At 43.1% G+C, this 27074-nt stretch overlaps 3 protein-coding genes across 9 annotated transcripts in view; 1 reads left to right on the forward strand and 2 right to left on the reverse strand.

Annotated features, from left to right (window-relative positions):
- The window catches only part of LOC118562406 (NACHT, LRR and PYD domains-containing protein 12-like), a 629435-nt gene that overhangs the window by 155026 nt on the left and 447335 nt on the right, over nt 1-27074 (reverse strand). The window lies entirely within an intron of this gene.
- On the forward strand, nt 97-22504 carry LOC118562405 (NLR family CARD domain-containing protein 3-like). 4 transcript variants are annotated; one of them, XM_036134781.1, is made up of 6 exons: nt 97-190; nt 2970-3092; nt 3214-3333; nt 8483-8715; nt 14701-16492; nt 22282-22504. In XM_036134781.1, exons 2-6 carry the CDS (start codon nt 2989-2991, stop codon nt 22487-22489), a joined length of 2457 nt encoding a protein of 818 aa, XP_035990674.1. In that variant the 5' UTR covers nt 97-190; nt 2970-2988; the 3' UTR covers nt 22490-22504. The 4 variants fall into 4 exon arrangements, with proteins under 4 accessions (XP_035990674.1, XP_035990672.1, XP_035990673.1 ...); XM_036134779.1 differs by lacking the exon at nt 97-190 and adding an exon at nt 2340-2863; XM_036134780.1 differs by lacking the exon at nt 97-190 and adding an exon at nt 2341-2863 and having other exon boundaries at nt 14704-16492.
- Nucleotides 22584-24305, reverse strand: LOC118562409. 2 transcript variants are annotated; one of them, XM_036134790.1, is made up of 2 exons: nt 24292-24305; nt 22584-23814 (listed from the first exon to the last, which is right to left on the reverse strand). In XM_036134790.1, exon 2 carries the CDS (start codon nt 23810-23812, stop codon nt 22787-22789), a length of 1026 nt encoding a protein of 341 aa, XP_035990683.1. In that variant the 5' UTR covers nt 23813-23814; nt 24292-24305; the 3' UTR covers nt 22584-22786. The 2 variants fall into 2 exon arrangements, with proteins under 2 accessions (XP_035990683.1, XP_035990682.1); XM_036134789.1 differs by lacking the exon at nt 24292-24305 and adding an exon at nt 24177-24262.

Raw genomic sequence — 27074 nt, forward strand, 5'->3', positions numbered from 1 at the left:
GATAAGAACTGGAAGAAATGATGCAGGCATGTAAAGGCATGATAGGAAATGTGTTTAAACTCAGGTAAAATCACCTTGACAGGGGGCGGAGCCTCAGGTGAGTCGGTTACAGTCAGGTATCAGATCAGGAAAAACAGGTTCTGACTCCATTTAGCAGCAGAACGGAACAAAGAGAAGACTCTGGATCAGGGTGAGTGTGAACTTGTTCTGGTTTTCTCTCTGTGGACTGTGAACAGAACCAGGAACAGAACTCAGTCTGGTTCTCCTTCAGAACCAAGCTGCTGCTTCATGTAACCGTGGTGCTGGTCAGGCTCTGATTTCCTGCTTATCAGCACCAACAAACGCTCAGTTTCCTTCCTTTGTCTCTTTTCTTCAGACAAAAACTGAATGTGAGGAAATGGGAGATGATGTAAAAGCGCCTTTAGCATCATTTGCTTTCTGAGTGGAACGTCTAGTCAGACTCATATTTGTGGGAAGACCATCCCACAGGTTGGTTCCTTTGACAGAAAAAAACATTTTTACCAAAAGATGTTTTACTAAATGGAACTTTCCATTCTCCACATGTAGCAGCTCCAGTTGTTCAGTAGAACCGGTACCGGTTCTCTGCTGCTTCTTCCTCATGATCTTAGCTAATGCTGACGTCAGAGACTCACATCCTGTTCTAGATGAAGAATTGAGCTGAATCAGGAAAAGTGCTTTGAAAACTCTGAAGTCTGCAGATTGTGATTTAGCTGCTGAATAAAAGCTGAAAATCAAATTTTGTTCTCAGTTGATCTCTGATTCTTTGCAGCAGCAGCCGCACATTTCTGTAAAACCTCTCTAGAGACAGTTTGTCTCCTGCAGAACAACATGTCATGGTTGCTATTTAGTTCTTTTCCAACCAGCCTCTGATGACATCACAGCAGGCCACCAATCAGAGTCCTTTAGAATACGGCCATTTGTAGTTTTTCTCTCCTTTTTCTCCTGGTTCTGGATCCAGTTGCTCCTTCAGAGGCGTTTCCTTGTATTTCCTGGTTTCCTGGTTTTCTCTACGGCTGCACCATGTTTGATCCAGATGTGTTTAGTTGTCTAGCATCTGGTTTATTGTCGCCTGTTGTCTTAGTTCACATAAATTCTATTTTAATTAAATCTGAAAAACTCACACGGAAAGAAAAAAGACAATTAGAAGAATTTTATTGCTACAGTATTTTAAGACTTTGGCGCTCAGACCTCAGCAGGAAACAGTAGCACTGAATTTTACTTTAATATGCATAAGCAGGTGTATGAGAACAGGGATGTTTCCCCCCAGGCCTGAAACTGGTGGTGGAGTGGAGATAGACGAAGTTGGTTCAGTGCGTAGACGCTGGTTGGTGAGATGATCTGCTTGAGCTGTATTGGTGAGATCCAGTTGACTGGGAGAGCTGATACTAGTGCTTCACTCAGGGACCCACAAAGATAGATGTCCAGCTTGGATAAACACAGGTTTGCATGAACCTGTCCATGATGAGCAAGCATAAAGCGACAGTGGAGAGGAAAAACTCCCCTTTGGGATGAAACCTCTGGGAGAACCAGGCTCAACATGGCGGTCTTCTGCCGGACCCATTGAGATGTGACAGGGAATGCAGTCAGAGTCCAGGAGGAATTCCACTCTGATAGGGACGAGGTTGAAGGAGCACCATGGGAAAGCCAGATGGAGCTTGGCTACCATGGTGGAGAAGGGATGAAGGAGTAATGAATGTAAATAATTCAGTTTCTTCAGTTGAATTTCCACCTAGGCTTCATATAGTTTATTAATACCTTTAAATCGCTGCCCTAATTGACAAATATCAAAGTTTCTATGGAATGAAAACGAGCCAGAAATGTTGTTCAGCAGTTCATGCAGACTAGTTTGTAACAGCGTCACTTTTAACCCTCTCATTGCCGTTTATTCAGCAGACAGGACTTGCCTGACGTTTGTTGCTTTGCCCTTTAAACAGTTATTGCTCAGTCAGAAACACAATTAATACTGAATAACTGTCAGATAGTGAAAGTTGAAGAAGTCTTGGAGAAAACGGCAGAAGGACACTCCCTGCACAGTTTAGATTCTACAGCCAAAGAAATAAATAGAGAAAACCTTCAGGTCACCTGAATATAACTTTGGTCATAAAGGAGCTGAAACACCAAGATGTTCCTCCTAAATAAAATATTTTTCAGAGGAACATCTTGGTTCTGATTGAGCTCATCATGGTAAAATCTTCAATCAGATAAATCCATCTCTGCTGTTCTTCTGGAGAATGACCTGCAGGATGGTCCAAGAGAAGAGTTACAAGCTGCAAAAGAGAACTAAAAGGAAGTAAAACTTTCTGGAAATGAGTGTATTTGTCCTTGATTTGAGCAGCTAAATCAGATTATCTGCCAATGGAATGAGTATTTTGATCCCTAAAACAAGATAATTAGATATACTGACCTTGAAATAAGATGAGGGAGATGAGTTGATCCTATATTAAGTGCTAAATCGTATTCAGTTGGCAGATAATCCTATTTAGCTGCTCAGATCAAGGACAAAAACATTCATTTCAATCCAGTTTTACTTGCTTTTAGTTCCTTTTAGCAGTGAAGCTGCAGCATCTTTGTTCATCTTTGCGGGCCGCTGTGTTCAGAACCAACACATCAGAACTTCAGAGGAAATGTTCCCTCCTTCATTCACTCTGGATGTTTCTACAGACCTGGAACAGGATTCCAGTTCAGACCTGAAAAGGTTTCACCCTCAGTTTTAGCTTCATTCTCTGAAGAAACCAGAACTTCTCCAGATGGTTCTGAGGAGATCAGCCAGCAGCCATCAGGAGGTGCATGAAGTAGTGAAGGAGAGGACAATCCAGACCCAGATGGTACCTGCTGAACTCAGGTTCCTCTGGTCCTCTACACACATGATGGGAACCAGCTTTCTGCTCTGCAGAACACTGACTGGACCTGAAACACTGGGAACTGACTGGTTCTGGTTTCTCTCTCAGGCTGACTGAAGTCCAGGAGATGGAGAACAGAGCAGAACCTCCAGGATCCAGCTGTCCGTCTATCAGGAGTGACTGGTCCAAAGGTAGACCTCCAGAATTCAGTGAAGAACCTGGACCCTCAGAGTAAGAACCTTTAAACATTTTTCTTCTCTGCAGCAGTTTGTGTTCAGAGCTTCTTTTCTGGTTTTTATCAGAGTTTCTCACTGATTGATGTGATCTGAATAACAACATGTTGGTGTTTCAGAGGTCAGAACCACAGACAGAGAGCAGAACCTCCAGGATCCAGCTGTCCCTCTATCAGGAGTGACCGGTCCAGAAATAGACCTCCAGACTTCAGTAAAGAACCTGGAGCCTCAGACTCAGAGTAAGAACCCAGTTTCTAACTGATCCATGTGACTCCACAGAGATATAACATCTAGAACATTAACTGGTTGATCTTCAGCGTCTGAATCCAAAGTAACTTTATTTTTCTTTTAACTTAAAGCTAAATAATTCTGAAGGATGTCAGTCAGGAAACCAGTAGTGTTTAAATAAAGACCTGAGAATCAATAGTGGTTGTTATGCTCACAAACCTGTTTGAATGTGAATATTATTATTAATCGTAATTTGCTATTATTTATTATTAAATAGAATTTAATAATAGATCATTCAAACTCAAATGGTAGCTATAACACATTTAATTTGAATGCTTGTGATCCAATGGCTATGGGCCTGTAGCGATTAACACTAAGAAAATGTTTATTAATTAGCAGTTATGAACTTATACATGCTGGAAAAGTGTGATCTGACCAGTTTATATGATTAAACTTATCCAGCAAACGTTGATAACTCAGATTATAAGTGCAATTGGAGTTTTAATCCGTTCTTTTTTACCACAAACCAATAAAAATATCTCAATTTATTCAGTTATTAACTCAAAAAGGGAGGTACTTCTTTTTGGTCTTAGAAACCATTCAACTACTGGACCAAAATAACCATAAACAACCACAATTTCACAAGTTATTATTATTCTAATAATTTCCTGTTACAGAAATTATTCTACTTAATGAAACACTAGGAAACACTACTCACTACCCAAAAGAACATACAAAGGAACTAAATGAAAATAAAACAAGTAAAACATGGATTAAATGGATAATAGCAATGCTTAAATCAGTTCACAGTTGTTAAGACTGATCTGCATCACATTCAAGAAGTCGGCGGTTTGACATAGCAGCATTAAAAGATATTTCCTTCTGGGATTATTAAATTATGTCTGATTCTGATATGGCTAACATAGCTTTGAGGTATCACAGTGGAGTACTGGAACCAGATCTGTCCAGCCAGGTTCTGTGATGAATAACAGACCCAGACAGTGGTGAGATCCAGCAGCAGCTCTGCCAAGTGACAGATGGGTGTTAGAGGGGCCATGACAGTAAATTTAACTTTTCTGAGGTTTTAGGGTATAATATGGTCTGTTGAGCACTGATGAGGCCGTGTTAAAGTCCCAGTGGATACCAAAGCACACTGCCAGGGCTGGTCAGCTTTGCTGCTTTGCTAAGAAACACTCAGATCAGAAAACAGTTTATCTTTCTATGTAATTCATATTCTCCAATCAGAGCAAACCTTCAAGCAAACACACCAGAGTTTATGTGGACTTTACTGAAGATAGTTTACTGTGAGGGGGATTCAAGTCGTGGTTTTCAAAGAAACTGATCAAAAAATGTCTGTACCAACACAGAAGGTGGCGACCAGTTTATTTAATTTCTAAATGGTGGTAAAGGCAAGAAAGGCGTGTTTGTAGCTGAATAATCTGCTGACTGACGACCACCACTGTCAGTGTAACCGTGGTGGAGAGCCAGCAGACAGCTACATAACCTAACTGTAGTTTAGGAATGCTGGCAGTGAGTTCTCCTTGTCTGCTTCAGTTCTGAGGTGAATTACTGGGTCCCAGCTGCATATTCCTGTGTCACGGTGCATCGTAGTGACCCCCACCCCCCCACCGTACCGTGGTCTGTGAGGCTTTGTATTTGGTTTCACTGTTGAATGGCGCTGCCAGTTTAAAGTCTTTGGTCCAAAGCCGGTTTAAGGCTTTGAAGTGTCTGAAAAGCTGCAACACAAACACTTCAACCACAAACACTTCAACTGGTCCAGTTTTTTTAAATATGGTTGTGTCATGAAACGGGGACAGGTGGACCCAGTATTCAAGACAGACAAAAATAATGATATTTTACAGGGATTTATTAAACAGAAAACAATCAGGTGGAAACAAAATGGGCATGAGCCAAAAACAAGAGGACTGTGTCCAAAAAACAAAAATAGTAAAAAAAAAAAAAAACAGGTAAACCAGAATAGCAAGAACATGCAAACAGATGAAAGAGAAAGCTGGGGTCCGTTCTTCGTACGTTGCTTAAAACATCCGAGATCAAATGAGACATCCAAGATGACTACATCCGGCTAATCCTGATCCGGCTAACTGGGTTCTTCAAACACACCTGTTGTTTACGATTAGTATGGCTGGATTGAGTTATCTGAGACAACTGCGCGTTCATGCGTTTGTTTAAAAGGGGAAATGTATCGATAGTAGAAACATTGATCAGCAGCGCTGCTATTGGCTGTTCAGCATGGCCAAAGAACGCCCACAGTTTTTTTCCCAGCAGAACAAAAGCTTTTAATGGAAGGTTATGCCGAATTTGAGTCATTAATTAAAACACCTCAAAATCTGTTAAAGCCAGGAGAGAGGGCATGCAAAAAGTAGCAGACAAATAATGCGTAAATACTGTCCATAGTGGATGTTTCTATCACTTTCTACAGCATGAATTTTTGCATTTTAATAATTTGATATTTACTTTGTTCTTTTATATCAGAGCCTCCACGGGACCCACTAGAACATGGGGACAAGTAAAAGTGAAATACAAGAATATTCTACAAAATGGTAGCCTTTAATTATTATACTTTATTTTAAAAAGGCACTTGTTATGTCAAGAGATCCAAATTTCAGTGTCATTCCTTAGACACGGGAAGTAAAGGACACGTGCAAACTGGGAATTTTAACAAAAAATAAATAAATCTTTATCCATAAAAAATGAAAATTTTACACGGTAAAACTGTATTGCTCCGTGTCTAGATAATCCATCCATAGTTTTTTCTAATACAATATACGGCTCGACAGGAAGCAAGCCTTTCAAAGTAAACTAAACTTCACAATAAAATGGCCCGAACAAATCTTCTTACTGAATAGGATAAAAATAAAAAGCAAACCATCATACAAATAACTTAAATATTTTAGATTTATGGCTCCAACACCACTTTTTGCTCTTTAAAAGCCACTGTTAAATTATGTTTGTCTGTTTCTAACAGCCACCAAGAAAAATCTCTCTACAATGACACTGTCGCGCTGTGCTAAAGGATCCTGTCTATTGCGCAATACGCAATTAATTCGAAAAACTCTGCAAATTATTCTTGCACCTTCCGCAACAGGTTGCAGTCGTAAAAATGGACATGGCTACGGCAGACTTCCCTATCTCCTCCGCTTATAAAGCCGTGATCTAATCTTGTTTACATGAAATAAGCCTGCTCTCGAGCAGGCTTAAGCTGGCGCACATGTTGCTATGACAACAAGTGCAGGATGTCTTTCGAAGAACCAAACGATCCAAGATCATGCCAAATCGTCAACAATGAAATCCTGCTAACTGAGTTAGCGACGTACGAAGAACGGACCCCTGGACTAAACTCACCAATTTGCAAGGAAAGACAATGATGTGGCAGAGTGCAGGAGACAGAGGCAGGTATGAGTAGAGGAGTGAGCAGGTGAACGGAGTGAAACTAATCACCAGAAGGGGTGGAGCTGATCAGCAGGGAAGTAAACTGAAGCTGATTGGATGGTGACTGGTGAAGGGGAGTGACAGGCAAACAGACAGGATGTTTACTAAGATGTGAACTGGGGTCCGTTCTTCGTACGTCGCTAACTCAGTTAGCTGGATTTGATTGTTGACGATTTGGCATGATCTTGGATCGTTTGGTTCTTCGAAAGACTTCCTGCACTTGTTGTCATAGCAACATGTGCGCCAGCTTAAACCTGCTCGAGAGCAGGCTTATTTCATGTAAACAAGATTAGATCACGGCTGTATAAGCGGAGGAGATGGGAAGTCTGTCGTATCCATGTCCATTTTTACGACAGCAACCTGTTGTGGAAGGTGCAAGAATAATTTGCAGAGCTTTTCAAATTAATCGCGCATTGCGCAATAGACAGGATCCTTTAGCGCAGCGCGACAGTGTAATTGTAGAGAGATTTCTCTTGGTGGCTGTTATAAACAGACAAACACATCATTTAACAGTGGCTTTTAAAGAGGAAAAAGTGGTGTTAGAGCCATAAATATAAAATATTTAAGTTATTTGTATGATGGTTTGCTTTTTATTTTTATCATATTCGGTAAGATTTGTTCGGGCCATTTTATTGAGAAAAACTTTGGGCGTTCTTTGTTCATGCTGAACAGCCAATACCAGCGTTGCTGATCAATGTTTCTACTATCGATACATTTCCCCTTTTAAACAAACGCATGAACGCGCAGTTGTCTCAGATAACTCAATCCAGCCATACTAATCGTAAACAACAGGTGTGTTTGAAGAACCCAGTTAGCCGGATCATGATTAGCCGGATGAAATCATCTTGGATGTGTCATTTGATCTCGGATGTTTTAAGCAACGTACGAAGAACGGACCCCTGAATGACTGGCAGGTGAAAAACAGATCAACTAAAACAGTTTCAGGATAAATCAAGACAAACCCAACCTAAAACAGAAACTAAATCTATGACTGAATTGATTAAATGAAGAGAATCACTAAACCAAAACAGAAACTTAATGTAGACTAATCCAGAACCAAAATAACCATAAAGACCAAACCTAAGCTAGAGAACCAAACTAAGACTACACAGAACACAAGCAAATAATAAAAACCAGAGCTAATACTAAGACAGGAGAGAGAACTAACAATCAAATAACAAACATAAACCATAACAAAACTCAAATCATGACATTGTTGTAGCCAATCAGAGTGAAGTCAACCTGGTATATCTGCATATCGTTACCATAACAACCCTTTTACCGAAGAGGGATGTTTGGCCTGACAAAACTACAAAATGACGTTATTTATTAAAATGAAATTGTTTGTAAAAGTTACATATGCAGCAATATCAACTACATGAAATGGTTTTTACTCTGATTTCTGGCACCTTAAAGTTCTGTACTTGGAACATTAATAATGTGATAAAGAGGAAAGCCATACTAAAATGTTTAAAGAGAGATAAAGTACAGATTGTGCTTCTTCAAGAAACAATTAAGTGATGAAGAACACAGAAAACATCTGAGTTCACTCATCGTGGTTCCATGAAGAGGAAGCAAAGCTGATGTTCTGTTCTGACCCAGCTTCTCGTCCGCTCTTTGTGGTGGACCTCCATGAACATCTCCAGCTTCAGGAGGAGCTCCACCCTGTTGGTAGTGAACTGTTTCAGTGATGAAGAAATGTCTCCACAGAGGGAGGAAGAGGAGCAGCGTTGGTGAGGAGCAGAGGTCCTGCTGTGCTTTGTGTCAGAAGGTCCTGATGGACCCGGTCTCTGCCAGCTGTGGACACTGGTTCTGCAGACAGTGCATCACGTCATACTGGGTCCAGTCTGCTCCATCAGGACCCTCCTCCTGCCCCCAGTGTGGGAAAAGACCCAGAAGAGGACCTGGACTGCTGGCAGCCAATCAGAGCAGCTGTGCTCCAGGTGAGACTGAACATCTCCAATCAGAACTTCCTTCTATCGTCTCTGTTAGACTAATTCCTTGTCTTTAGTTGGAATTTGGGAATCTAAGTCTTTAAAGTATTTCTGAGATCGATTATTTCCCCTGAATCTCTGGATATCCAGCTGCTGTAAATGTAACGTCTGTGTTCAACCCAACAACCTATTGGGTTTGCTTTGAAGTGGTTCTGTTTTCAGCCCTTTGTGCTAAATGCATTAAAACTGAACATCTCCTTAAAGCTGCAGCTCATTTTAATGGAAACAAAAAGGTGGAGAAAACAACCTGCTGCACTGCTGCTTTACAGAAAGAGGGAAGGAAAGTCTGAGAGACAGAAAGCTTTATTTCCTCTGACAATAGATCCCAGATTACAGCAGATATATTTGTAGAAACATGGAATATTATCTGCTGTTTACTTCTAAAGGACCAAATCAGTCCCATGTCATTTCTAATCTGTAATTATTCTCTAAAAACATCCAATCCAGTCTGTGAGGGAAAATAGCATCCGAAATGTGAACACTACCTGGTCCAAGGAGCTGTTTCTCTGGCAGATTAGAGCATTTCCTCCAGATTTCCTTCATTAAGGCTGAAATGCTGCCAGGAACCATTTTCTGTCTCTTCTGTAGCTGCTGTGTTTGTGGGAGAAGGTCAGATAGAAGCAGAGAAATGAGGACAATGGTGACCTGATGCCAAAGAGTTCATGTTGCTGAAAGCTGCTGCATGTTTCTGTCAGCATTTCTTCATCTGATCTGCTTTGTCAATCAGATCCTGACAGTGAACAGATACTGGCCACAAAGCAGAGGCACAACTCTGCTGTCTGACCATCTAACAATTCAATTCAATTCAATTCAATTTTATTTATATAGCGCCAAATCATGAAACATGTCATCTCAAGGCACTTTACAAAATCAAGTTCAATCATATTATACAGATTGGGTCAGATTATACAGATTGGTCAAAAATGTCCTATATAAGGAAACCAGTTGATTGCATCAAAGTCCCAACAAGCAGCATTCACTCCTGGGGAACCGTAGAGCCACAGGGAGAGTCGTCTGCATTGTACATGGCTTTGCTGCAATCCCTCATACTGAGCAAGCATGAAGCGACAGTGGGAAGAAAAACCACCCATTAACGGGAAGGAAAAACCTCCGGCAGAACCGGGCTCAGTATGAACGGTCATCTGCCTCGACCGACTGGGGTTACAGAAGACAGAACAGAGACACAACAAGAGAAACAAAAAAGCACAGAAGCACACATTGATCTAGTAATCTGTTCTACATTAGATGGTAGTAGCGGGTGAGCCGTCTTCTCTGGATGATGTCACAGTTAACAGAATGCCAGACCAGGTGTACCTACTATGAAGAAAAAGAGAGAGAGCAAAAAGTTAAAAGCTGAAATGACGACAGTCATTTCAATGTAATACAATGCAAAACTGGAGAACAGTAGACTGAAGAACAGTAGAAATCAGTAGAGTGAGAAAATTAGACCCTGATGTCCTCCAGCAGCCTAGGCCTATCACAGCACAACTATAGAGATAGCTCAGGGTATGAGCCACTCTAACTATAAGCTTTGTCAAAAAGGAAAGTTTTAACATTAGTCTTAAAAATAGATAGGGTGTCTGCCTCACGGACCAAAACTGGGAGTTGGTTCCACAGGAGAGGAGCCTGATAGCTAAAGGATCTGCCTCCCATTCTACTTTTAGAGACTCTAGGAACCACCAGCAGACCTGCAGTCTGAGAGCGAAGTGCTCTGTTAGGAACATACGGGGTAATCAGAGCTCTGATATATGATGGAGCTTGATTATTAAGGGCTTTATACGTTAGAAGGAGAATTTTAAATTCTATTCTTGATTTAACAGGAAGCCAATGAAGGGAAGCTAAAATTGGAGAAATATGATCCCTCTTGTTGATTTTCATCAGAACTCTTGCTGCAGCATTTTGGATCAGCTGAAGACTTCGAACTGCATTTTGTGGTCTTCCTGATAGTAAAGAATTACAATAGTCCAGCCTTGAAGTAACAAATGCATGGACTAGTTTTTCAGCATCACTCCTGGACAGAATGTTTCTAATTTTGGCGATATTCCGGAGGTGAAAAAAGGAAACTCTGGAAACCTGTTTAATATGGGATTTAAATGTCATGTCTTGGTCGAAAACGACACCAAGATTTTTAACTTTATTACCAGAGGCCAAGTTAATGGCATCCAGATTAAGGGATTGATTAAGAACTTTATTTTTTGAAGACTCTGGCCCAAAGATTACAACTTCTGTCTTGTCAGAATTTAAATGCAGGAAATTTAAAGTCATCCAGCTTTTGATGTCATCAAGACATGACTGCAGTCGAAGTAATTGATTGGATTCATCAGGATTTATGGATAAATATAGCTGAGTATCATCAGCATAACAGTGGAAATTAATCCCATGCTGTCTGATAATTTTGCCTATCGGAAGCATATATATAGTAAAGAGAATTGGTCCAAGGACTGAACCCTGTGGTACTCCACAAGTGACCCTAGAGTTTGAGGAAGATTTATTATTAACATGAACAAACTGGAATCTGTCCGACAGATAAGATTTAAACCAGCCTAATGCTTTTCCCTTAATCCCTACAGTATGCTCAAGTCTTTGTAAGAGAATATTGTGATCAACTGTATCAAATGCAGCACTGAGATCTAACAGGACAAGTATAGACACAAGTCCATTATCTGAGGCCATGAGAATATCATTGGTGACCTTCACCAGAGCTGTTTCAGTGCTATGATGAGCTCTGAAGCCTGACTGAAACTCCTCAAGTAGGTCATTACTTTGTAAATGTTCACATAGTTGATTAGCAACTACTTTCTCAAGAATTTTAGATAAGAAAAGAAGATTAGATATAGGTCTGTAATTTACTAACTCATCTTGATCAAGAGATGGTTTCTTAAGTAAAGGTTTAATAACAGCTACTTTAAAAGCCTGTGGTACATATCCATTTACCAAGGATAGATTAATCATGTCTAAAATAGGACCACTGATCAGAGGGAATACCTCCTTAAACAACTTGGTTGGGATTGGGTCTAACATACAGGTAGAAGGTTTAGATGAAGCTAAAATTTTAGATAGCTCAGAAAGCTCTACTGCTTTTAAACAGTTCATACACTGCGCAGGTTCTAAGGATTCCTCCAATGCTGCCTCACTTACTGAGGACGAGGTAATCATGTTTGGGAGGATGCCAATTATTTTATTTTTAATGGAATCAATTTTATTTATGAAGAATCCCATAAAATCATTACTGCTAAGAGCTAAGGGAATGGATGGATCAACAGAGCTGTGGCTCTGGGTAAGTTTGGCAACTGTACTGAAGAGAAATCTAGGATTATTCTTATTCTCCTCAATTAATGATGAAAAATATGCTGCTCTAACTCTGCGAAGGGTCTTGTTATACAACAATAGACTGTTCTTCCAGATTAGGTAGGATTCCTCTTGGTGTGTAGAGCGCCATTTTCTCTCCAATTTCCTAACATTGTGCTTCAAGGAACGCAGCTCTGAATTAAACCAAGGAGCCAGCTTCCTGTGAATAATCACCTTCTTTTTCAAGGGAGCTACATTGTCTAATGCAGAACGCAATGACGAAGTCATACCGTTTACAAAGACATCTATTTGTGAATTGGAAGAAAAAACATTGCTGCCATCTACAGGGCATTTCTGCAATACGGAGGATATTAAAAAGGGGACAGACTCTTTAAGTTTTGATACAGCATTATCCGATAAAGATCTACTATAATGGAACCCTCTTTTGGGGGTGGAGAACTCAGTTAGATTAAACTCAAATGTTATTAAAAAATGATCAGATAGGACAGGGTTGTGAGGAAATACTGTTAATTCTTCACAATCAATGCCATATGTCAGCACAAGGTCTAAAGTATGGAGCCAAGAGTGCGTCGGTTTATGCACATTTTGAGCAAAACCAATTGAATCTAGGATAGTTTTAAAGGCTACACTAAGGTTATCACATTCTGTGTCAACATGGATGTTAAAATCACCCACTATAATAGCCTTATCAGTATTTAACACCAAATCAGATAAGAAATCTGACAACTCATCCAAAAACTGAGTGTAAGGGCCTGGTGGACGATACAAAACAACAAACAGAAGAGGTTTTATTGCTTTGCAGTTTGGATGAGGGAAACTGAGGGTTAAATGTTCAAAAGAACTGTAGTTATTAATTGGCCTGGGACTAATTAATAAATCAGACTGAAAGATGGTTGCCACTCCTCCTCCTCTTCCCACAGATCTGGGAATGTGGAAATTTGAATAATTGGAGGGAGTTGACTCATTTATACTAACGTAGTCCTCTTGTAGACAGGTTTCTGTGAGACAAAACAAATCAATCTGTTTATCAGAAATCAATTCGTTAACTAACAAAGTCTTTGGAGGGAGAGACCTTATATTTAATAGACCACATTTAATTGTTTTATTTTTAGGTTCAAGGTGAACCGTATTGATTTTTATTAGGTTTTTATGATTTGTTCCTTTTAGATAAGTTTTTGATCTGTTAAGTTTTGGCCGTGGGAAAGACACCGTCTCAATAGGATAATGGATGGGTAACAGTACAGAAGCTGCAGAGAGGTGTGTTAAACTACGGCTCTGCTTCCTGGTCTGGACCCTGGGTTGTCAGCATTTAGGAGGACTAATAAATCCGGCCAGATTTCTAGAAAGAAGAGCTGCACCATCCAAAGTAGGATGGATGCCGTCTCTCCGGATCAGACCAGGTTTTCCCCAGAAAGTTCTCCAGTTATCAATGTAGCCCACGTCGTTTTCAGGACACCACCCAGACAACCAGCGGTTGAATGATGACATGCGGCTAAACATGTCATCACTGGTCAAATCAGGCAGGGGACCAGAGAAAATTACGGAGTCCGACATTGCTTTAGCAAACTCACACACCGAAGCAACACCAACTTTAGTGACCTCCGATCGGCGTTATCGGGTGTCATTACCGCCAGCGTGAATAACAATCTTACTGTATTTACGCTTATCCTTAGCCAGCAGTTTTAGGTAAGATTCTATGTCGCCCGTTCTGGCCCCTGGCAGGCATTTAACTATGGTCCCCGGTGTCTCTAGTGCCACGTTTCTGACTATTGAGCTCCCAATAACCAGGATCGGCTTCTCAGCGGGTGTGTCGCTGAGTGGGGAAAATTTGTTTGAAACGCAGACGGGTTGGTGGTGAACTGGGGGCTGAAATCTAGAGCTATGCTTCCTACGAACTGTCACCCAGCCGGCCTGTTTACCCGGCTGCTCGGGTGCTTCTGGAGGACCACTAAGTGAACTAACGCTAGGTCTATGTGGCTCCGCGCTAGCAGAGGGGCGGCTATCAGCTGGTCTTTCCATAGCACGGAGCCGGGACTCTAATTCTGACACCCTCGCCTCCAAAGCTACAAAAACACTACATTTATTACAAGTACCATTATCACTAAAGGAGGCAGAGGAATAGCTAAACATCTGACACAGAGAGCAGGAGATAAGGGGAGACTTAGTCAGAGACGGAGAAGCTGAAGTAATAGTAGGAGAGGAAGCCATTGTGGAGCTAAAGCTAGGCTAGGCTAAAGCTAGGCTAGCGCCCTTCCACCACGCCAAGAGAGCAAACCGTGAAACACGAGGAGTTCCCAAGCGTGATGTGCAGCAACAGAAAATGTTTTAAAAGTGCTTATGTGTTAGAAACAGATGTTACAGCAAAGAGATTAAAGATAAAAGCGAGAGAATCTGGAGCAACAAACCGCTGCTCACGCAGTGAAAACAGGAAGTGATACAATACGCCTTACCGCAAACAGGAAGTGACGTCAGCCAAACGGAGAGTCTGTCCGACATCCTTAGAAGCAGAGCCTGCTTCTAAGGATGCTTCTAATAATGACACCTCCTGATGTTCCAGGTGTTTCTGCTCCAACTTAATCACTAAATCAGGTTTTTCCTTCAGTTGTCTCTTCTTCTCTGTTCCAGGAAATGTTGGTCTGCAGGAGGTTCTAGAGGAACATAAGATCAGTCTGAGGAGGAGATGTGAACGTGTGACTGAAGGAAGTGATGAACCAGGAAGTAGAACCCTCTTCAACAGGATCTACACTGATCTCTACATCACAGAGGGACAGAGTGAAGAGGTTAATACCCAACATGAGGTGAAGCAGCTGGAGAGAGCTTCCAGGATCCAGAACCTCCATGACTCTCCAATCAGGTGCCACGACATCTTTAAAGCCTCACCTGACCAACATGGACCCATCAGAGTGGTTCTGACCAACGGCGTCGCTGGTGTTGGAAAAACCTTCTCAGTGCAGAAGTTCACTCTGGACTGGGCCGAGGGCTTGGAGAATCAAGATGTCCGTGTGGTGGTTCTGCTGTCGTTCAGGGAGCTGAACCTGATCAGAGGTGAGCAGCACAGTCTTCTCACGCTGCTCCATGTTTTCCATCCAACCCTCCAGAAGCTCCCAGCAGAGCAGCTGGCTGCCCACAAACTTCTCTTCATCTTTGACGGCCTGGATGAAAGCAGACTTTCTCTGGACTTCAAGCACAGTCGGCTGGTTTCTGACGTCACACAGAAGTCATCAGTCGACGTTCTGCTGACAAACCTCATCAAGGGGAACCTGCTTCCCTCGGCTCTGGTCTGGATCACCTCCAGACCTGCAGCAGCCAATCAGATCCCTCCTTCATGTGTTGCCAGGGTAACAGAGGTACGAGGCTTCACCGACGCCCAGAAGGAGGAGTACTTCAGGAGGAGGTTCAGTGATGAAGAGCTGTCCAGTAGAATCATCTCCCACATCAAGACCTCCAGGAGCCTCCACATCATGTGTGGAATCCCAGTCTTCTGCTGGATCACTGCTACGGTTCTGGAGGACGTGTTGACCACAGAGCAGAGAGGAGAGCTGCCCAAGACCATGACTGACATGTACTCTCACTTCCTGCTGGTCCAGACCAGGAGGAAGAAGAACAAATACCATGGAGGACATGGGAGGAGTCCACAGGAGCTGATGGAGGCTGACAGGAAAGTTCTCCTGAAGCTGGGGAGGCTGGCGTTGGAACATCTGGAGAAAGGAAACATCATGTTCTACCAAGAAGACCTGCAGCAGTGTGGTCTGGATGTCACAGAGGCCTCGGTGTACTCAGGAGTTTGTACAGAGATCTTCAAGAGAGAGAGCGTGATCTTCCAGAAAGCAGTCTACTGCTTTGTTCATCTGAGCATTCAGGAGTTTCTGGCTGCAGTCTACATGTTCCACTGCTTCACCAGCAGGAACACAAGGGTGCTGCAGAACTTCCTGGGATATTACACTAATTACTCATCTCTGGAGGACTTCCTGAAGAGAATCATGGATAAATCCCTCAGCAGTAAAAATGGCCACCTGGACCTGTTTGCTCGCTTCCTTCATGGCCTCTCTGTGGAGTCCAACCAGAGACTCTTAGGAGGCCTGCTGGGTCAGACAGAGAACAGTCCAGGAACCATCCAGAGAGTCATTACCAACCTGAAGGAGATGAACACTGATGATGATATCTCTCCTGACAGAAGCATCAACATCTTTCACTGTCTGATGGAGATGAAGGACCTCTCAGTTTATCAGGAGATCCAACAGTTCCTTAAATCAGAGAACAGATCAAAGAAGCTCTCTTTGTTCCAGTGCTCAGCTCTGGGCTACATGCTGCAGATGTCAGAGGAGGTTCTCGATGAGTTGGACCTGGAGAAGTACAACACAACAGAATCAGGACGACGGAGACTGGTTCCAGCTCTGAGGAACTGCAGAAAGGCTCGGTGAGTCCAGATGTCTTCATTGACTGATGCTGATTCAGCATTATTGCCGTCCGCTTTATTCTTCATTATTCAGTCGGTTCTGGACGTTTTCGGACCTTTAATTACTTCCTTCATACTTTGGACTATTTCAACCATCAGATTTCTAAATCTTCAGCTCATTCAGGTCAGCTCTGCTGCAGCTTTTGGTATTTAGAGATTTTGATCTTTTAGAAAGATTCAATCATCCAGAGACACATTTTAAACTTTAAACAGCTCTTCACTCATTGGGCTGTTATCCATAATTCACCTCTTTAGAAAATCACCCTTTGGGTCAGGGCTATTGAACTGATGGTCTGTGGGCCACTTCTGGTCCGCTGGTGATGGTAATCTGGCCCCTAAATGACTTCTTTGTAAAAACTAAATAAATCAGAGAAGATCAGAAACATTGTGTGAAAAACAGCCCAGATGAGCGGCATGGTTGAACAGCCTTGGTTTGTCTGCTGTTCAGTTCCTAACCTCTAAGTAATAGGTTAGCTTTCATTGTTCTCTGAAACAGTCCACAACTATGTTTGTCTCCCAGTGTCTACGGCTGTCACTGACATCTTCAACTCTTGGAGTAAGCCCCCCCACTGTGTAAAGCCACATAGGTGAGCCCACAAGAAGAGACATTTGGCTTTATTTGCACTTCAACCATTGGTTAACAAACAGTTGTCTGAAGGCAGGCAGGTTTCTAAAGCTGACTGCAGAACAGAGGATGTCACTAAACAGATCAGACACGGAACTCATGGTGCAGAACTGTCTCTGTCTAAATCCGCCTCTCCAGCACCCCTACACCAAGAAACAGGAAAGGAACAACAGCTTCATTTTTAGTTTTATTTAGTATATCCTTAGATTGATCAGACAGAATCAGACATACTTTAATAATCCCAGAGGGATAAATCAATAGTGTTGTTAATAATAGTCTCTGGGTTGGGGCAAAGCGGTGGGGGTGGAGGGGTGGAGGGTGGTTAGCAGGGCTTTCCAGTCTTGTGGGGCCTAAAGAGCTCTGCTGCCCCCTAAGTGGAGAGCGGCATGAGGGGAAAAACAGAAAAGTAAAAACATTTAGCCTATGCCTGTAAATTCCCCCACCTCTTCAAAAAAGTGCAAAAAACACCTATTCTGTTCAAATCTACATTCCTATGAGAAACAGGTTTTTCTTTGTTAACATTAAAAACAAGTAGGGGTCAAGCCTGCAGGTAAAGGATGATATAAATTTGTTACTGTCAACTGAGCGCATCAGGGGCCTGTGCATTTCAGAGAAGCAGATTAATTATGCAAAGCATTTGGGGATAAATAATATAGCATGCTGTAAAACTGGAATTAAATCTAAAATGATCAGAAATTAATAAAACTGGCTCATTTTTGGCAGAAATGTCATGAACTTCAGGCATTTTCCTTTAATCTGTGAATTTATTTTAAACATGTAAGATGTAGAAAAAAGCTTATACATATTTTCTCACGTTTCTTTTTCAGTTTTACATAAAGATGAAAGCATTTTCAAAACTCAGTCTTTCTTTGAATTAAACCTTTGAGTTCTGCTAATTACATTTATGATTTGATGCAGTAAAATGAATTCAAGCAGTATAAGGTCATTGTGATACTTTCTCCTTTTTATACATGACTATCTGGATGTCCGGCCCCTGAGCTTTTGTCCTTCAGTAACTGTGGCCCCCTAAGCAGTTTAGCTGAATAGTCCAGCTTTACGGGGACGTTAACATTTATATTATCTGCATATTCTAATTGTATGATTGATAAAGAAGTTTATCTGCTCATTTCCTCCACAGTTTAGGGAAATTAATTAGTTTCAGATCCCTGGCGGGTTAAAAGTTAACCTCCTTTTGTAATGAACCAAAAGCTGGACCCAAGATTCACCACAACAGGTCAGTGACGTTCTAACAAAGTTTATTTAAAAAACAGGAGAAGCAGGCGTCGGCTCTCGGGGTTCGCGGCTCACGCTCACTGGCAGGAGCCTCCTGGAGGTAGAGGTAAAGGTTAGGACTCAGCACAACAGGTGAATGAGGAGAACTTTGCTCGGTAACTGACCTTATAATAAGGAGAGCCGAGCAGTTTGGACACGCTTCTCTGAAAGCTGGATCCGTCCACAGGCGAGCAAGGCTGGAGCCGTTGAGCGGCTGGGAGGCAGTCAGTCCCAACGGGGCTTTCAGAGAGATGTTTGTCCAAGGGCAATCCAGGTCCGGTAACGGGGAGTCCAGCAATCCAAACGAAGCACAGGGGGGAAGAATCCGAGCGGGGGGTCCAAATCCAAATCCGGTACACAAGAAGGCAGTCCAAGGGTAGGGGTTCAGGAGACAAGGGACCAGGCAGACAGACACAGGCTGGGAACAGGCAGGCTCAAAAAACAGGCAACAGGTCTGAGTTGGATATCAAACAGGCTTAGTCAATAACACTGGAAGGTTCTACCGTGAGGAAAGAGATGATCTGGCACTGGAGACTGAAACTGACTGGGCCTTTATACAGCTGGAGACAGGTGGAGCCAGTAAAGTTTAATGGCAGAGGGGTGGAGAAAGAACAGCTGCTGACAGAGAGACGGATCAGCTCCAGTGCCAGGATCATTACACCTTTTAGTGAGGATAAAAAAATATTAAGAAAAATTTTGAAGAATCATGAATAAAAAGTGAAAACATTTACAAAGAATATTAACTAAAGAGGTGAGAAAGTGTTTGATGCTGTGTGACAATTAGTTTAATCATGATACAGATTTCTTCATCCAATGTAATTTATCTCCTTTGATCACTAGGAGCACATTTGTGGTTTTTGTACTATCAACCTATCAGAGCGCTTAAAGGCAGCGTCACACCTAGCAATGGGGTCAACCACACCTAGCAACGGGGTCAACCACACACCTAGCAACGGGGACAGCCACACCTAGCAACGGGGTCAACCATACCTTGCAACGGGGTCAACCACACACCTAGCAATGGGGTCAACAACACCTCCTCACTCAGATAAATCTCTTTGTCATTTCCTTCCTCAGAGCGGCTCTCAGCAGCATCTGAATCCCTCTGATGCTCAGACTCCTAGGTAGGAACCTTTAGGCTAAGAAAGGAGCTCTGAGAGACTCTGAGGATCTTTGTGAATACAGACGCTGGTTCTTAGAAATTGATGTATTTATCTCCATCGTCCGTCACCAACAGACTCCATCCATATTTCTGACGGACAAGGAGGAGGGTTCTCTGTCATGGCGTAGCTCCACGGAGCCTGTGGGAAATGCCCTTTAGACCAGAATGGCTTTTATTTGTGACGTAACAGAGAACACGGATTGAGGAGTATGTGTGAATGAAGCTCAGAAAGAATCAGAACAAACACCCACAAAACAAGAATGGCAGGAACGCAGTACAGCTTCCTCCAAATATTAAAAACAAGGTTATTAAAACATTTCATTTACTGTCCACTAAAATGTGTCATCATTTCTGCTCCTCCTCACCTACTCCTGCTATGAGCTGCTATTCATGTGATGATAGGACCCCTGACCTTAGAAAAACTGCTTCTTCTAAAGGTTTTTGTGGAACTCGTGGCCTTTATTCATTAGTAGGTGGACAGGAGGAGAGGCAGACAGAGAAGGGGAAGATGTGCAGTAAATGTCTGGGAAATTGAACCCACAACCTCTGCTCCACCTCTGAGCCACTCGGCACCCTTTACTGAGTGTTCTTCAGTACTTCGCTCTGGATTATTCCTCCAGAATCATCCTCTGATTGTTGTTTTCCTCTTGATTTAGTTCATTTAACCATTTTCACCTTTAGACTGATTGACCGAAGGTTGATTGATGGAAGACCTTTACACATTATACATGTTCTGCATATGGACATTTTGTGAGTTCTGAAAAAAAGTATTTCATCCTAAATTGTTCTGATGAATTAAATGTAAATGTGGCAGTAACGTAGAAAGCAGTGGTGTTAACGGAACTAAGAAAGCGTTCCATTTAGAGCGTATTTGATCCGGTCTAAAGACACCAGGCTACAGACTTCAGCTGAGATGCTTTAGCGGCTTTCTAAGAGCTACTGGATGATTTTGTGGAGTTGGATTTCATCATCACCCATGATTGATCATTTAATCATGTTCACCATTAGACTGATTGACTGAAGGTTGTAACTCGGAAAATAATAACTGATTACTGTGATCCTAATTAAAAAGGAAACCGTGATTTTATCAAGTTGCAGCAAACAGAAACAGAGCAAAAGTAAAGCCACCCTCAGCAGCAGCAGCAGAAGCAGCAGCAGCAGCAGCAGCAGCAGCAGAAGCAGCAGCAGCAGCAGCCTGTTGCTCTCCCAACTCTGCTCTGATCTCAGCAGCACCTTTCACATTGCTATAGCAGACTGCAGCTTTGGGCCCTGAACCAATAACACATAACACACATAAGCCAAACACTGATGCTCACCCACACACAGAACATCAGCCATGGCCTTGTGAAAGAGGGCAAAGTGGAGCCTGGTAGCAGGTGGAGCTTACTTGAAGCTGAGCCGGCCTTCTCCTTTGCCTCCATCTGCAGGTGTGAGTAGCTTTAATGCTCAGAGTGGCTCAGAGCTGATAGGTCTGGCTTTAAAACACAAGAGGCCTTTGCACCACAATGCTCTCATCCAGCACTACTGACTAGATAAAGGAGCTATTTGCTGACTTTATGGGATCTAACATGTCAAAGCATTAGGACCACTTTCCTGTTAGTGGAACTTTAAAAAGAATTCAGAGTTCAAGAGTCACATATAAAATACATAATAATGAATAAATAATGAATGGTGCATAAATCTGAAAACATTGTCCACTAATCTACAATTTTAGTGTGTGGTGGCACAAGAGACTCAAGACATCTATCAATTTTAATATAATTATGTAGATATGATGATCATTATTATACTCAATGTTCATCATAGAATAACAATAAAATAAACCAAATGATTTTTAACTTGATAATTATTACACATTAACAAGCTGCAACCAGCTATGAATGGTTGTAACAGAATCGTCTCTTGCAGCAATATATCAAGCTAAAACAGACTTTGTAGTAAATTAAATAGTGGTCCCTCCACTGCAGACAGTAGCAGGTAGAATGTACTTCAGCTATTATACCACTGAAGAAGTAAAGTGCTAAACTAAGTCAGCCACTGGTAAACTCCTGCAGCGGAGAGCATGCTCTGAAGAAAAGCTGCCTTATTGATGCAGTTGTAGTAACACACTGTGTTCTATTGGAAGTAATGTAACATCGTTATCTGTTACATTAAGTCATGACTCGCTTTACTAAATGAAAACTGGAGCCTCCTGTTTTCTTTTTTATACATAACCAGTAATTTTACCCAGTTTGGTCACTTCCAGTAAAAGGAAGAGGCGTCACTTGTATGTATAGTTAGAGATGATTTGGAAGTGAGATGAAGCCAAAACAACCATAGTGTATTATCACTAGACTCACATATGTCTAGAGATAATCTGGTGATAATTGACATAGAGGAGACGGCCAAATGCTATCATGGACATCCAGATAGATTTAGTCAGTTCTGTTGTTTTACTCTAGATGATCTTTCTTCATCTTTGTGGTTAAATGAAGCTTTTAACCAAAAGCAGAGACACATCAGCTCTGCAGTAGAACCAAGACCTGAAGAGACTGAAGAGATTCTCTGTGTGGGTCAAACAGGACATTGATGTGAAGAGCAGATGTTCATCTGATGATGACATCACTGTTTAGTCATCATCTTTTAGTCTGTTTATCAGTCTTTATTAGTCTGATTTAACTACAACTGATCTCATTCTTTCTCTCATCACAGACTAGTGGGCTGTAAGCTCTCAATGACTGAATGTGAAGTTGTGGCCTCAGCTCTGAAGTCCAACCCCTCCCTGACTGACCTGGAAATAGATCAGATCTATAATGACGCAGGAACCTATGATAGAAGGGGAGCCTTTGGAGACTCTGAGATGAAGCGTCTCTGTGAGATCCTGGAGACTCCATTCTGTAAAGTAAAGACGCTGATGTAGGTTTTATCTTTACTGCTACTTTACAACTTATTTTAGTTATTAATTTTGTTCTGACATTTTTTCTTTACAGACAACCTGCTGTCCAAATGTTTTGCCTTGTCAATTATTTAGTTTCTTCTTTGATATTTTTTGTATTGAACATTTAACACTTAAAATGCTTTGGACTGGAGAACAAAAATTAGGAAAATAAGTCAAATGATGTGAATTATTGATGGAGATGTTTTAATTTGATTTGGGAAAGATTTAGATAACAAGATCAGATCATTTAGCTTTATTTTTCATGTCTTTGTCACATCTTTACATGAAACATTCATTTTTGTTCCTCCAGAGTAGTGCCAGGATCACATTCATACACATAAACAAGTAAACTAAAAATAATAAAACAGCATTATCTAAAAAAATGAATGTCTGAGAAGAACAAAGAGAGAAAATGTAAACTAAATCAAAGTGACGGCACCAGCAGGTCGCATGTTCTCCCTGTGCATGCGTAGTGTGCTCCTGTTGCTGTTTTAAGAGCTCTTTTAACTCATTAACCTCTGTTTGAGTGGGGCTAGCAATAGCTGGTGACCCACCACGCACAGCAAACTGAAAGCTGGGTGCTGAAGGCAGAGAGTTACTCCGGCCCCGCATACTAGCTGGCAAACCCTCCAATTCCCACCTCATTGCCTCACCTCTGACCTCAAGCAGTGTTGCTGCCGGTTTCAGACGAACGTACTGTTTTAGCGCACGACGAAGTGCACCATCAAGGACATATTCTATAAACTGATCACGCAAGAGAACTTCAGCGTTTGGCATGTCCCTAGGGGCCTGTACTTTTACTTTCTCCATGAGGCTCATCAAAGCAAGGGAGAACTCTTGCAATGTTTCCCCATCCAATTGCTTTCTGGAGAAAAAGGCCTCCTGTAATGCAACATGCGACTCATTACATCCATAAAGCTCCTTGAGGATAGAAATGATTTTAGCCGGATCCCCTTGTTCCTGACTAGAGCGATATTTGACCTCATCCCTAGCCTCTCCTTCTAAATGGTCATACAAAAAGAAGGCCTGATCTACTGCTGACAAATTTCGTGCCCGCATACACGCCTGCACCTCCTCAACCCACTCGCTCACACTAATCCCCACCCGTCCCCTAAACATAGGACACTTACGATCGCGTGGAACAAACACTAACCTGTCCGTTATTTGGGCGGTGGGGGGTGCAGAAGCTGAAGACGGCCCGGCACTGGAGCTAGATGTGGAAGGTGAACGCTCTGCACGCAGCTTCTCATTGTCAGCCTTTAATTGAGCAACCAGGGTCTTCAATTCCAGTAGCTCTTCCTCCATTACTACAAATGACCAGCTCAAAATAAATGAACCGCAGCCGTTTGTCCTTAACACACCAAAAAAAATATCAATACTTGAACATAAATGTCACAAAATGCAATAATAGTGAAAGAGTCTCAGCCTCAAAACTGTAAAAAAAACATCCTGTCAACAACGCCAAAATGTGGCGGGAGCAGTGTGATAATTGGGAACTTAAGTTTAAAAGACACTATTTTAATAATTGGTTACAACAACTCCGCTAAAAAGTTACCTTTAAAGCACACAGACCCACTACAGATGAGGCTTGAGACACTCTCACAATGTAACAATTTTATTTATTCTGCAATTGTTTGTTAATCGAAAATACTAGTCTAAAACCACTCACACATTAAAAGTCAGTGTTAGCGCAACTCAGGGATGGGGGTGCAATTTGGGGTAGTGTCCTAAAAGAAAAGAAACACAGCAAACGAAACAAGGCAAAACAAAAGAAAATCGTGCACCAAACCAAAAAGGAGTACCACCACCCCGGAAAGTCCACCACCAACACCACGAGCTGGCCGTTCCTATCACAAAAAAATAGAAGAGAGACATGCAAATTACAAACAATACAATTATGCAGTCAGCCCACAATCAAGCAGCAATAGTCCAAATTAAGAGTCGTCCAGGGAGAAACCGATCCGCCGTAGCAGACGCCACTCAGAGCGGCAGTAGAAAATTAGTCCGAGCTGATCACCAATCAGCCCAAATCAGCCACACTGGACGAGTGGTAGGAGCCAACTTTACGCCGACCAGGACGGCGGGCCTACAGCCAGCAACCAGGACGACAGGTAGGCAGCCGACAGATTATCCAGTTGACAGGCGGGACCGTCGGTCGAGGACAACCAGAACAGCGGGCAAACAGCCGGCCAAGGACAAACGGCAGCGGCTATCAAAAATAAATGTTAGAAATGGAATCTAAAAGCATCCAAACTTCAGCACTTCACCTACCGCTGAGTTCTCTATGTAGTGCCTCTAAAAGGAAGGAGGAAACGTAGAACTTGTACAGGCGGCGGCGATCAGAGCGTCGTTAGCGCATCATTTGCGCGCATGCATTAATTTGCAGCTGTTATACAGAAAATGTAAATAAATCACAAGTAATAAGTTTGCTTGAGAGAGGTGAAGCCTGCCTTACCTAGCGTGCAGCACCAACCAACACCGAGGTCTGAACCGGAAGGAAAACAACGTCATGTCAACCAGGTAGGGGAGGGTCCTTTATATACAGGCAGCCAGCACCACAACCAATTAGATTTAGGCACTTGTGTGGTGCGTTCAAAGGCCACAGGCATACTGCCACAGTAGGTTCTCTCTGGGTACTCCGCCTTCCTCCCACAGTCCTAAAACATGACTGTTAGCTTAACTGGCCTCTCTAAATTCTCCTTAGGTGTGAGTGTGTGTGTGAATGGTTGGTTGTCCTGTCTGTCTCTGTGTTGTCCTGTGATAGGCTGCTTACCTGTCCAGGTGAACCCCGCCTCTCAGCCGCTGACAGCTGCAGATAGACACCAGCAGCCCTCAGGACCCCAGCAGGGATAAGCCTGTTGGAAAATGGTTGGATGGACGGCACCAGCAGGTTCCAGCAGCTCAGCTTTGTCCTGAAGCTGCTGTTCTGTTGGTGCGGCTCAGAGAGGAACCGTCCTCTTCAGTCTGACAGCTCAATCAGACAGAACCAGAACCAGGACCCAGCAGTGTGGCTATTAACTACAGCACAATATTGAAAAGTAAAAAGCTCTACTGCAGCAGACGCTCTCTGGACTCAGCGGGTACCGGGTTCAGCAACAAGCCAACAAGTTTGAGCACCAAGAAGGAAACCAAAGAAAAAACTGAAGAATCATCATTTCTATTAGTCTGCAGACCAGTTCTGCCTGGCAGACCATGATCCAGAGGAACATCTGGCTCCAGCTGTTCTCCTCCATCCTCCTCCTCCCAGGATGTGAAAAGAGGTGCTGGGAGCCCCATCAGCCCGGATGCCTCTGGTTGGCTCCTCACTTTTAAATCGGCGCTGGAGAAGATCCAGAAGAAACGCCGAGGAGTCAGAGACGCTTCAGGACCTGGTGAGGCCTTGCTCTGGGCCGACGTCTCTCACTGGTCTGCCGGCTGCTTGGACCACCGTGGCCAGGAGGTCAGGAGATTTCAGTAGCGCTCCACGGCTCCTGGACCCTCCCTCTGTTCCTCCTTCAGCCTCCTCCTCCATCAGCCCCCTCCTCCATCAGCCTCCTCCTCCATCAGCCGCCTCCTCCATCAGCCTCCTCCTCCTTCTCTTCTCTCCCTCTCTCCTTCTCCTCTCCTTCTCTCCATCTCGTCTCCTTCCTCCTCTCCTCCTTCTTTCCTCCTTCTCTCCTCCTCCATGGGGTTCTATTCCCTGTATTTACTGGTTCTGATCACAGAGAGAGACGGTTCCACATGCTGGCAGTCAGACAGCTGCTGGAGAACGTTCACCAGAACACACTGGTTCTCCTCCATAGATCTGAAGGACTACTTCCATGTTCCATCATCCAAAACACAGGAAGTATCTGCGCTTCCTTCCAGGGGATTCCCTGTCACTACAACCTGCCGTTGGGTTCCTCTGTGGTTCCACGCACGTTCTCCAGATGCCGCTGTGCTCTGCAGGGATGAGAATCCTCTTTTATTTGGACCACCTGCTCTTGCTGGCTACGTCCAGAGAGGAAGCGGCGGTGCAGACCAGAGCTCTGGCTCCACAGCTGACAGAACTGGGTCTCCATAAAAGTGGTAAAGGATCTGTTCTCCATCCCAGCTGCTAGTTTCTGTGGGCTGGAGCTAAACTGGGCCACCATGAGAGCCCAGAGCAGACGCTGTCAGTGCTGCTGCCGCCAGGTCCACCATCCACACAGTGACAGCTCTGTCCGTCATGCGGATGCTGGGGATGACGTCAGCAGCCCACCTGCTGGTTCCGTGGCTCTGCTTCATATGAGGCTCCTCCTGCAGAGATGCTTCACCCGCCTGTGCATAGACCCTGTGGCCAGAGGAGGCAGCGGATGACTGCAGTCCCTGTCAGTGGAGCCCACCTGGCCACATGGGGAAAAAACCCCCCACTGTGTCAGAGGGAGTTGCCCTCAGAGACCTACGTCACCGTCCCGGTGTTCAACAGACGCTGCAGGCTGGGAGGAACGTGTCTGTCCAGGGTAGTGGCGGAGAAGTGGCCAGACCACATGTCTCTCAAATAAAGGTGCTGAAGCTGAGTCAGCATTTTGTCCTCTGCTGCGCGGCGACCAGCAGCTTCTGATCCACA

The sequence above is a fragment of the Fundulus heteroclitus genome, unplaced genomic scaffold (assembly GCF_011125445.2).
Source record: "Fundulus heteroclitus isolate FHET01 unplaced genomic scaffold, MU-UCD_Fhet_4.1 scaffold_91, whole genome shotgun sequence".
NCBI lineage: Eukaryota > Metazoa > Chordata > Actinopteri > Cyprinodontiformes > Fundulidae > Fundulus > Fundulus heteroclitus.